This window comes from Antrostomus carolinensis, unplaced genomic scaffold (assembly GCF_000700745.2).
Source record: "Antrostomus carolinensis isolate BGI_N321 unplaced genomic scaffold, ASM70074v2 scaffold1209, whole genome shotgun sequence".
NCBI lineage: Eukaryota > Metazoa > Chordata > Aves > Caprimulgiformes > Caprimulgidae > Antrostomus > Antrostomus carolinensis.
In genome coordinates, this window is record NW_010337645.1 from 47,204 (window position 1) to 58,592 (window position 11,389).

Here is an 11,389-nt window from a genome sequence, read left to right on the forward strand (position 1 = left end):
TGAGCCCGAAGAAGCTCATTATTCCAGATATAGTGAGGCTGTTTCCAGCTCCTGCCCCAGTGAACAAGACACAGATGAGTCCAAAGAGATAACTGGAGATAACGACCAGATTGTGAATCAAAGCCAAAATGGTGTGTTAAATGCAGGGGACAGTTTTGACATTAAAAGAAATTTCATGGATTTGCACAAAGGCTGCTATGGAAAAAAAAACCCCAAAAAACTGTATATCAATCATTGCTTTTATTCCAGGGAAGGACCAATGGATCCACCAGTGAGTTCAGTGTGCCACAGTGGCCAGCTGAGCCTTGCTCTTTGGGTGGTGATAAGAGGGCTGTTTGTGAGTCTTGTCCTGGTCACTAGGGAATGGACATCTGGAGGCTGATATTTTTATAAGTCTCACCAGGGGTCTCTGGTGAGTGCTATTGGGACTGGACTGCATGGTATACCTTGCTGTTCAGCTGGAGCTAAACACATGGCTTTGTGTTACCCTGGATCTGGTGTAGTGTGAAGCTGTGGGCAAAGGGGTCTCTGCTGGGCTCTCAGTGCTACCTGCATAGTGGGTCTAGTGATCTTCTGGTAACAGGATAATTTTTTTCAACTCAACTGATTCTGTAGAAAACAAATGACTACCTCATATAACAGTAAGTTAGTTTTTCATCATATTAGGTTAACTGACTTTTCTTACAGGTCATGATTGCTCATTCTGACCTTAGGGAGGGTGGGAACAGGTAAATGCAAGCAGGTTTACATCCCATCAGGTTACAGCCCGACTTTGGTCCAGATTAGATGTGTTGGAAAACTGTAACACAGAGTGAGAACGACTGCCGTTGTTGTCCCTTGGTAATTTCTGAAGAACAGATTTTCAGTGGAGCCAGATTTCTGACTGATCTCAGTAACAGTTCTCTCATCTTAAAAATAAGACCGCAAAGAATTAGTGGAAAATCTATATCTGTGGTGCTTGAGTTCATATTCTTAGTTGTTGTGCTGTTTATTCGGAGCCATTTACTCCTCGTCATCGAGGGAGCATCCTCTGTTTGATTGTTTTTACACATATGGGACTGCTATTTTCAATCCAACTGTCCCTGCAACTGTGGTGCATCAGCCCCGATATGAGACAGGTGTAGGGCAGAAATGAGTTTTGTAGTTGCTGGAATTATTTATTTTATCCCATACAGATTTGAGATCCTGAGATGTAAAAGGTGTTACTAGTTCCAAAAGATACATGAATCTTGCAGTTGGCAGCGCAATATATTGCCAGATTGTGTGTTCCTTTGTGCTTTTGTTTCTTGTGTTGGACTGAGATAATAGGTAATTAGATTAGCTGGGAGGAATGTCTAAAGTGAATTTGGCTTGGTTCCTTTGCAACATTTCCAGTTCCACATTTTACAAAAGTGCACATGCAGGAAATTACAGTTATATGCAAAAAAGGAAAAGAAAAGTAATTAGAAGAAATAAAAGAGAACCCACTAGTGATACTGAGCTTGCAAGGGTAACAAGTTTTTGAAGACAATGGGAAGGAAGCATGATGTTGCCAGGGTGTTTGGGCAGAAATTGTGCATGCGATGCTTCATTTTAGAAGGAGATCAGCCAGCAAGGCTGACATCTGGTTTACCTTTGAAAGGGTATTTTTCTAGCAAAACAGTGGTTTTAAAAAGAGGTCAGGCAGGATTAGTCTTGCAACCCTTCTAAATATGAGTGAATACTGATGTTCATAACTGCAGAAGATAAGCCAATGTGGCAGTACCCACAACCTGTTTATGGAGACTCTTTACCCTTGCTATTGGCTTGGTTTCTGCTCAGTCCATCTGCAAAGACCTCCCTTTTTGCAAGACTATGGTTAGATGCTATGCTGTTCCCATTCATTGAGTGATAGCAGCCTCCACACATTCTTAATAAATCAAATAATTTAGAAACTGCAGTTTGACTTGTGATGCCCAGTGAACACAGTCCTGCTCCTCACAGAAATCCATAAAACCCCTAACTGGATCACGTCAGTTGAAAATAGTAACATTTGCTTTTCTGTCTTTTACAGGTTCTCCAGCTGGGATCTGATATTCTTCCTCAGTACAAGCAAGAAGCTCCAAAGACTCCACCACACATTATACTACATTATTGTGCTTTTAAGACCACTTGGGACTGGGTCATCTTAATTCTAACCTTCTACACAGCAATTATGGTTCCATATAACGTCTCCTTCAAGACAAAGCAGAACAACATTGCCTGGCTCGTGCTGGACAGTGTCGTGGACGTTATTTTTCTGGTTGACATTGTTTTGAACTTTCATACAACCTTTGTTGGCCCTGGTGGAGAGGTTATATCTGATCCCAAACTCATAAGGATGAACTACCTGAAAACGTGGTTTGTGATTGATCTTCTGTCCTGTTTACCGTATGACATCATCAATGCCTTTGAGAATGTGGATGAGGTAAGTGATGGTAGTCCTCCTCAAAAGGATTGTTTTAGTTGGGAATTAATTTAGGAGCACTCTCCCAGGCATCTGGCAGCAACAAGAGGCAACTGAAGCTCTGTGCAAATATGCAGGGTTGGCTTTAAGCTGCTGGGCTTTACATACGCAGCATTCCCGTGTTGGAGAAGAGGTGTCTGATGATTTCAATAACTTGTGTGGATGTGTACATTAATAGACGTGGGTTTTAGACTCACTTGCTCTTCATCCAAAAGTATTGTAGCACGTCCACATCCCAAAGAGCCGAACCAGTTGCGGTGTCCCCCTGCCACAGCCTCTCTTTTCAGCTCTGTCCCAGTCGTTGCCTTTAAGCAGTCCTAATCCATTGCAGGGCAGGCTGATTATTTACGTAAAGCTTTATCAGAACTCTGTCTGCTCTGGCTGAAGCTGGTGGCAAATTTGCCACTGACATATGAAAGTAAAGAATGCCTCTGAATTAACATTTTTAAAATCCTGCCCTAGGATTATTTTTTGAACCACGTTGTAATTTTCTTTTATTTGTGATGTCTTTTCAAATGTCTGATGGAGAGGGAGGTTTATCTCTATTTTTTTAAACAGTTTTTGAGCTACTGCTGGAATTTTAGAAGCTGTTTGAGGAGAGAAAACATAAATATCTTAAATGGACACTGAATTAAAGCTCTTTAACTGCTAAATGTATTAACATGTAAGAAATGGTGCTTGCAGTCTAAGATAGTAGAGAAAACGAGCAATAACTACGACAAATAATGCATGCACAAGTCAGTGTAGAGAAAATTCATTATTAAAATGCAACTATAATGGCATTAGGACTTGCTTTAATTATTCTCTAGAGCCTTTTATCTTTACGGACATAAACAGATGAAAAAGCCTGTGTTCATTTTTTGACATTTTAGCAGTTTTTTCTTAGAACACCGAGTGTGGGGTTTTTCCCCCCCCAGTTCTCAAATTCTGCAGTTATATATCCTTACTGTATGTAAAATCTACATTCTTATTTTTTAATGCAGACTTTAATTCAGGTTTTGTAGAGCTCCTTTAAAATTCCATCCTGGTCTTTGCTGAGTACCATCTTTTGACATTGTTCCATTTTATTTATAGCAAATATGACAGAAGTGATAACACTTGCAGCTTAAATTCAAGATCATATGAGGGCTGCCTGTCTGGAAGCAGGTTGTACAGTCAGGCTGTGTAAGGAGGTGGTATTATCAAGGTTTTAAATATAATACAGATTTTAAAATAACAATTTAAGACTAGGAGAAACCTGATTTTTATAAAAATGCAGCATTTTCTCCAGAAAATTTCCTGCTTTAATATGTAAAACAAACAGAAAATTTCTGTGCCCGAGCAGTACAAATTTAAATGATGAGCCTAACCTCTTTCTCTAATATATAGATGGGAAATAAACCATCTGTAATATTTGTCACAGTAAAGGGAGTCATTGCCATAGCGCATTATAATTGAGGCTCACTTAAAATGACAAACTTTAATAAAAATGTAATACCAATAACAAGGTATCATGAGCTCCAGTGATCCTCTAACTGCTCTCATACCTTCAAACAAATGGAAATATCAACTTCTTATTAATAAAAGAATCAAAAGTAGCATTTATTTATCATTAAATGGTGTGTTATGGCACTGGAGCCTGTAGCAGATATTGAGGTATAACCTATGCTTAATTTCAAACCCCTACAACTCCTGTTTTCCATAGTGCTTGAAACGTATTGAAGTGATTTTGAAAACAGGTATGTAAACAGTCAACAGTCAGTCTTTCCTCCTTTTTTTGGTAATGGCTTCATTTGTGACATTTAAGTCCTTTGAGCTGCTCAGTGTATTCTGGGTGGTTGTAGATATTAATGCTCTTTGTCTTTATTTGGCTTTTAACATTTATTTTCACTGGTACTTGTTTTCTGGAATTTAACTTTTTGTTTCACTAACAGCACTGTGCTCAAATACTGTTTATAAGTAAAGAGTAAATAAATCAATAAGCTTGATTTGGAATAAATATTCTGATTGATTAAAAGGAGATTATCTCTCAGTAGAAGGTGAGTGTTTCCTCCTTAAGGCAAATAGGAGAGAGAAGAGTTCTTTTAACTCTTGATTCTGGTAGATTTTAGCTCTTTATCTTCGCCCGGGGTGCTGGATAAGGGCAGCTGTCTTTAGCATTAAAGCTGATGATTGTGTCATTTCAGAGAAAGTTAACAGAAAATCAGAGCTAAGTGGTAAAGACCTTGGGGACAGGTCCTAGTGGTCTTTGAGTTCTTGGTATGGTGGTGAAGGATGGACCCAAATCAGAGTGAATTGTCCTAAAACCCAGCTGGGTGAAAGTTGTCTTTCCAAGTTTGTTCCCCTTGTGTGTTCCACCTCCAAACCCTTCTTTTTCCACATGAAGCATCAAATGCACTTTTGTTAGTTGTTAAGGACTAAATGAATACTACCATTGCAGGTAGTTTATTTTCCTCTTTAAGGGCAAGTCTTTCACGCATAAAGAAGGATATGGCCAAGGAAGTTAGGTTTATGTGTCTCCCTTGTAGATGTAAACTATTATATGTGATATAGGCGCTTGAAGGTTTTCATGCCAAGGCTGCTGAGTCATTGTATAAGATGCCTTATGCACTTGAGTGTTATTTTATTATGTCAGAATTAAGGAGATAAATCAAAAGACTAAAAGGAGGAGTGTGAAAAAAGGAAATGTGAGTTTTCTTACTGAGGATTGGAGTTCTTCAAATGCAGTCAGTCTTGGCGGGAGTAGGAGCAGTGTCATTTCCACCATGGACAGGATTAGGCCAAGACTAGAGTTTTACAAAATTCCTATCTGAGGCAAACATGACTTCTTGAGTGGATACAGAGCCTCAATAGAAGGAGATGATGAAAAAGATTATGACACACAAATTGAGAATTGGGGGGGATTATGATGATTTGAGGCAGACTTAGAGGTGTAGGTTTCCATGCCTGGAGTTATAGAGACAAGTTCTTACAGACTGTTCAGGGGGATTTGGATGTATGACAAGGAAAGAGAAAGGTAATGAGAGAGAGAGATACCTTGCACAACATAGAGTGATCTAAATTGATGTGATGGATGAGGAATTAAGTGGCTAAGTGGTATTGAAAGGGTAGGAAAACAAGGTAAAATAGGCTGGAGAAAAATGAACTAAGAGAGAGGAGAGTGGAATCCTTAGTGGGATACGTATTTTATTTCAGAAAATTGGTAGGATGATAGTCCTAGAAATCAGAAAAATGCATGGCATCATTTCTAATTGGGAAACATTATTTGCACTGAACTACATTCTGGCTAAACCAAAGCCAGATAGAAAACCTTTCATATATAGAAGTGTGAGAAGAGACACTATAAAACATACCGAGGAATCCATCCAATTTTCAAGGTATGAACCAGAATGGAGACTGTGTGCTCAGAGTCTGAAATGAGATAGCTTTTTTTTTTTTTTTTTTTTTTATTCTTTGAAGAGTTCTTTGAAACTTCAGATTTATTCCAAAAGCACATGTCTGTCTGTCTGTCTGTCTGTCCCTTCTTTTAAATAAGAAAAAATAAAGAAAAATGTTTGGGGTAGTGAGGGATATAGTGTTAGAATCCCAAGATTTCGGTCACATGAAGTTCCTATTTTTAATTAGGCTATGATGTATGTAGCAACTGGAAATTTGATTTTTGTCTTGGAGTCACATGTTACTTGAAGTGATTCTAATTTTTTTGCTGAGTACTTAGCTGTTTGTAACAATTGTTTCCATTGGTGCATGCATGATCACTTCTGTTTCTGAAATCATGACTCTCTACTTTTGAAGCTAGAGAATTATGTTACCTTGAGGCTTAGACTTTATATGTGTTCTGCCTACTAGAGAGAGATAAATATCCAACCTCTGTCAGTCTGGGCTACCAAAAGGTTGTTCATAGCGTGAGTAACCCTCAATTCCATACAAGTTACAATTATCGGAGTCACACTGTGCTGAAATTATCAGCGGATGGGTTTACAGTGTGCCAGAGGATCCCATTGCTTATTCAGATATGGTCAAACCATGCTACAACTTCCTTTAAGACCAAATGCATGGATTTACATCCCAGGGAAACCAGGATGTTGTGCAGGTGCTTACCTCTTGTCCCCACATGGAGCCGTGCAATCAGGAGAGTACCTGGAGCTGGAAGGACCTCAGGTACCCACACTCACGTACAGGCACACTGATACAGTGCTGCTGAGGGCTGCATTTGAGCCTGTGTAAATTAGTATATAGAGTAAATATTCCCAAGACTGGGAGGATGGACAAGCTTTTGACCAAATTGAAAATGCTTCCACAAATTAAATGTAAAATGCAGCTGAAAAAAACCCCTTTGCTCTCCCTGGCCCCTGGAATTTTCACTGAGATTCTTGAATTTCTGAGTTTGTAATGAAACAAAACCTAGAAGCTTGATCTCATCTCTGCAAGAAACATGGCCCTAAAATGACATGGCACATATTGTGAAGAATGGGACCAGATGTCTGAATGGTGTGTACAGACAGCCAAATAGATGGTTTTCAAATGAGTTGCATAAAAGATCATTCTTTCTGTAAAAATTAGTTTTCATGAGCCAGTGACTGGAAGTGAAAGCAGACAAATTTAAATGACCTAAAATTCTGAAGTTCTGTGTCTGTTGTTTAATAATTTAAGACTACATGACCCAATGGCCTTTAAAATTTAGTGATTGGTACAAGACGTATTATGGCATGGAAACCTTGTAATTGTGATCTTCTTTAAATTGCTGTTATCGATCTATTTCAGCAGTGGCAGAAACTTCTTTGCATCACTGCAATTAATAGCAACTAAAATAGCAATGTCTGTAAATTGAAAGCAAACAAAAGCTGATATAACTAGTTTAGCCATATTCACATCTGCAGTGCTTAACTGCAAAGATTCCCTTTTTGGGAGATATTTGAAGAAGGGTTCATGGACCCCAGTCTGAGCGGCACATGCAAGGTGAAGATAAATCGGTGTGTTTCCAGAATGTGGCTTTGGCTCTGAAATAAAGTCTGTTGCTAGCTTCCTTTCTTAAATCTAGGTGGTTGACATGGAGAAAATAATTCCCAGAACTAAATCCCTGGTGCAGCCAAGTGTTAAACTATGATGAAAACTCCTAGCAACATAACGACAGACGCACTAAGCCTGGGACCTGGCATTTTCCCCTTTGTTATGCAGTCGAAAGGCAATTAAATATGAAGAATACTGTTGTACTGCTGTAGTGTGCAGAAAACCACAATATAATAATACAATGGCTTGGTTACGGTGTCCAAATATAAATATATCTGCCTTAGGCATATATTATGTAGATGGTCATCCAGATTCACCCCTGTTGCTTATTCACCCTTATCACCCCTATCACACTTAGTTGCAGAATTGCACCATGTCTCTTTAGCTTTTATTCAAGCAAAGGTTTTAATCAACTTCTGCCACCGTTTAATTACCAGATTTTTTTAATGCTATACAAGGTCTGGGATATTTCTACAGGTTTCCCTGTGGAGACACATGAATGTCATCCTGCGGTGAGAAGCGACTTGTGAAAGGAAGTGCCTGAACTGGAGTTGATGCAAGGGGTGGTGGGAGGGCAGGCAGAAAGATGGATGTCTCATGAGATGGGTGTGACCTGATAGCCTTGTGCTGCACTGCTCTGGTTTGAATTATGGCATACTGAACTTTAATTATATGTCTCAGTGGTCTTTTTTCCTTTTTTTTAGTGTTTTACTGGGAAGCAGATGTTGGGTACAAGCCATTTAAATCAAATCTTTAGTCAGAGCCGTATTAAGTGATGCAGAGTCCATTTGGGGCAAATTGTGTGTGGAGTACTTTCAGGGGAAGCTTCGAGTCCTCCGTGATCCCTTTGCTCACAAAGGAGGGGAAGGTTTACAATGGAGATAAGGCAAATGAAATAATCTGGTCAGATAGTCACTGAAATAATGCTGTAGCACAAAATCCACATTACTGAAATTGCTGTACACAGCCATCAATGGGAGGAAAAGAGTCACAGGCTTAAGGACGAGCAATTGCTCTGCACAAAATGGAGCCAAGGTACAGCCTTGGAGAAAGTAACTGCATGGCTGATACCAGAATTAGCAGTTTTATTAACTGTTGGTGTTATATATGCCCCTTGCTGTCAGGGGTGTGTGTAGTTACAGAAGTACTTGCAGAAACATTGCACCTCGGATTACTCTCTCCAGATACTTCTTCTCTTTTCATTCCTATACTGGCATGGGAAGTTTGTGGTTTGTTGCTGACATTAACTATCAGCTAAGTTCAATATCCTGCTCAGAAGCTGCCCTGACCAATGGGGCATACTTTCCTCTCAGTCCCATTTCATCCTCCATCTACCTTCCCTAAGTGAAAATTACCAGATTTTATGATATCATCCTATTTTTTTTCCTGGTTGGACACCCTGATGCACTAAAAAATAAATAGTACAGGATGCCACATCCCCCTTAACTTGAATCCAGAAGTATTTTTAAATTGCCCTTCTTTTTATAACCTCAGTTATTCACTGTTTGAAATGTACTGCATTGTATAGTTGTGCCATAAACAACTCACTAGAAGTTTATTTATAATGTTATTGCTTATTGACATTTGTGTTAGGGGAAAAAAAAAATGAAAAGCTCCCCCATACTCCTGGAAAAAAAAGATAAATCTCAAGCCATAATTTTAGAGGTGCTTTCACAGACTGCAGGAGAAAACCTACTTGCTTTCATTTGGTTGTAAGGACTCAATTTTGTTCTCACTGCAGTCACTACTCCCATTGCTAGCATTGGTGCAGGGTCAAGTATTAAATGGGCTCTGCTTGTATCTGAACCCAGGATCTAGATAGCTTGTGCAGAAGCAAAGTCCCTTACTCCCATGTGGGCCTACAAAATTGAATGCAACTCTAAATTCAGTTTTTAAATTGGTGAAAAATCAGAAATGTTGCTTTTTTATTTTTCTCATTCCAGCATTTTGATTTGTAACTGTGCAACTTTATTATGTTAATTGTTTGCCTAAAAAAAAAAAGGGTTTCTGAGATATGTGGGAAGATTTATTTTAACATTAACTCCAGTAAAGAAGCATTAAGGAGCTAACCAGGGATTTTAGAGCTAAGCTCTATTTAAGTAGCTAAGCTAAAAAATTTATTTTGGGAATGATTTGCTGGTTAAATTTCAAACAGCCTATACATCCCCCTACACTGCACAGAGTAATACCTTCTGGAGATGTGCCTGCAGGCTCAACCACTCATGTTGGCAGGACTCACCATTTCGGTTGTTCACAAAATCTGGTTTTGGGGTTTTTTTGTTTGTTTGTTTGTTTTTCCTTTTACATTATGTTCTACCATGTAACAACTGCTCCGTGGTTGCCCAGGGTTTCAAAAAACGGTGCCTTTTGCACTGCTTCAGTAGCAAATACTGAGCTGTACCTTAATTTTACAGAATCAGTTAGGTGATGAGTTTGGGTGATGGTTCTTGTGTGTATAATTACTTTTGGTGAGGAAAAGATAGTGAAAGTTTTTTTCCATATTTCTTTATTTAAAGTATCGGACTATATTTCAAAATGTACTAAGCATGAGATTCAGCTGATGAAATATAGGGCCAGGCATAGTCCACAGGCACATGCAGGGTATGGCTTCTCATGGTTTAAGTTGCATCTCCAAGGCAGGTCTGAGGGGTCACCCTGCCCTAAAATGCTTATTTCTCACCATTGACTGTGATGACACACCAGTGTGACTAGCTCAGGCACAGACATTTCCAGGGCATAGTTTATGCTGAGACGAGATGCATCCTGCCCTTGAGACTGTATTTGCCTCACTTCAACTTTTCAAAGGATAAAAACAAAACCAGGAAAAAATAATAGGGATAAAACTCACAGGGACCTTTTGAGTAACTGAGTCATTGGCTTTGGTGGCCAGGTTCATCATATCACCCTTCCCATAAACTGGTCAAAATCCTCCTTAACTCCTGGTGTCTGCAAATCCATCTTAATTTGCAGTCTGTGCATTTGTCCCTGTGCCAACCTTCTTGGTTAAATATTTCTTTTCCTTCCCTCATGTTTGTTTCATCAGTGTGCTTAGAAAGAACAGTCATCCCTCCCTCTCCCTGCATAAACACACCTGTTTTCCGTTCCTTTCCTTTCTAAGCAAACAGATCTTGACTAGAAACCTCATTTATGAAATTTTATGAAAATTGGCTTGGCCATTCCAGCTGCCTCTCTCTGCACGGAGTTAAGTTTGAATACATCTCTTTAGGGCAGAGGTGTATGTATTACTCTAGGATGAGAATTCACCTTCACTTTGTAATTGGGGTTTGGCTTTTCCTCTTGACAGTGGAAACACTAACTGATCCATATTGGAACTGGATTAACCTTTTCTGTGAGTGCAACCCACTGATTGCTCTGAGTTACTATGGGATTAACCCATATACCCACATATTTCTTTTTCTCAGTAATCTTCAACTAAAGATCTTTGTAGTTGTAGGAATTTTTGTCCATTTGCCCTGTAATGGATGTTTTGAGGATCTGTATTGTTAAGCTGTACCATGTTTTCCTTTATTCACACCTGGTTCTTCTTTGCACTTCTGTGTGTTCCAGAGGTGTGCCGCCAGCAGATTTTGTGACCATATAGTATTTCTGCTGACTTCACTATGAAACCAATGAAATCACCAAGAGTTGCCACTTGTAACCCTTGCTAGAGTTCCTCTTAATGGAAAGCCCTCCTTTTCACAAGTTCCTCAGTCACCTTCCAGCCCCAGTTGTGGTCCCTGTTTTCTCTGCATTTCCTAATAATAATAATTTCACTCCTTGTGTTACTGAAATACGGCTTTTCTTTCATTTAGAAAATGGAGTGTATTATCAGAGAAAGCTACCAGTAAAACTTGGCTAGATCCCAGCTAACCTAAGCTTAGCAAACCTATTGCTGGACTGATTGCATTTTGATTTATCTCAATATTTCTAATTACTCTT

At 39.2% G+C, this 11,389-nt stretch overlaps 1 protein-coding gene across 1 annotated transcript in view; it reads left to right on the plus strand.

Annotated features, from left to right (window-relative positions):
• LOC104530587 (potassium voltage-gated channel subfamily H member 5) overlaps positions 1-11,389 on the plus strand; it is a 65,320-nt gene that overhangs the window by 47,171 nt on the left and 6,760 nt on the right. Inside the window, exon 6 of the mRNA XM_010175226.1 lies at positions 2,033-2,425. Within this exon, the coding sequence (XP_010173528.1) occupies positions 2,033-2,425 (393 nt within the window). The remainder of the gene's footprint in view (positions 1-2,032; positions 2,426-11,389) is intronic.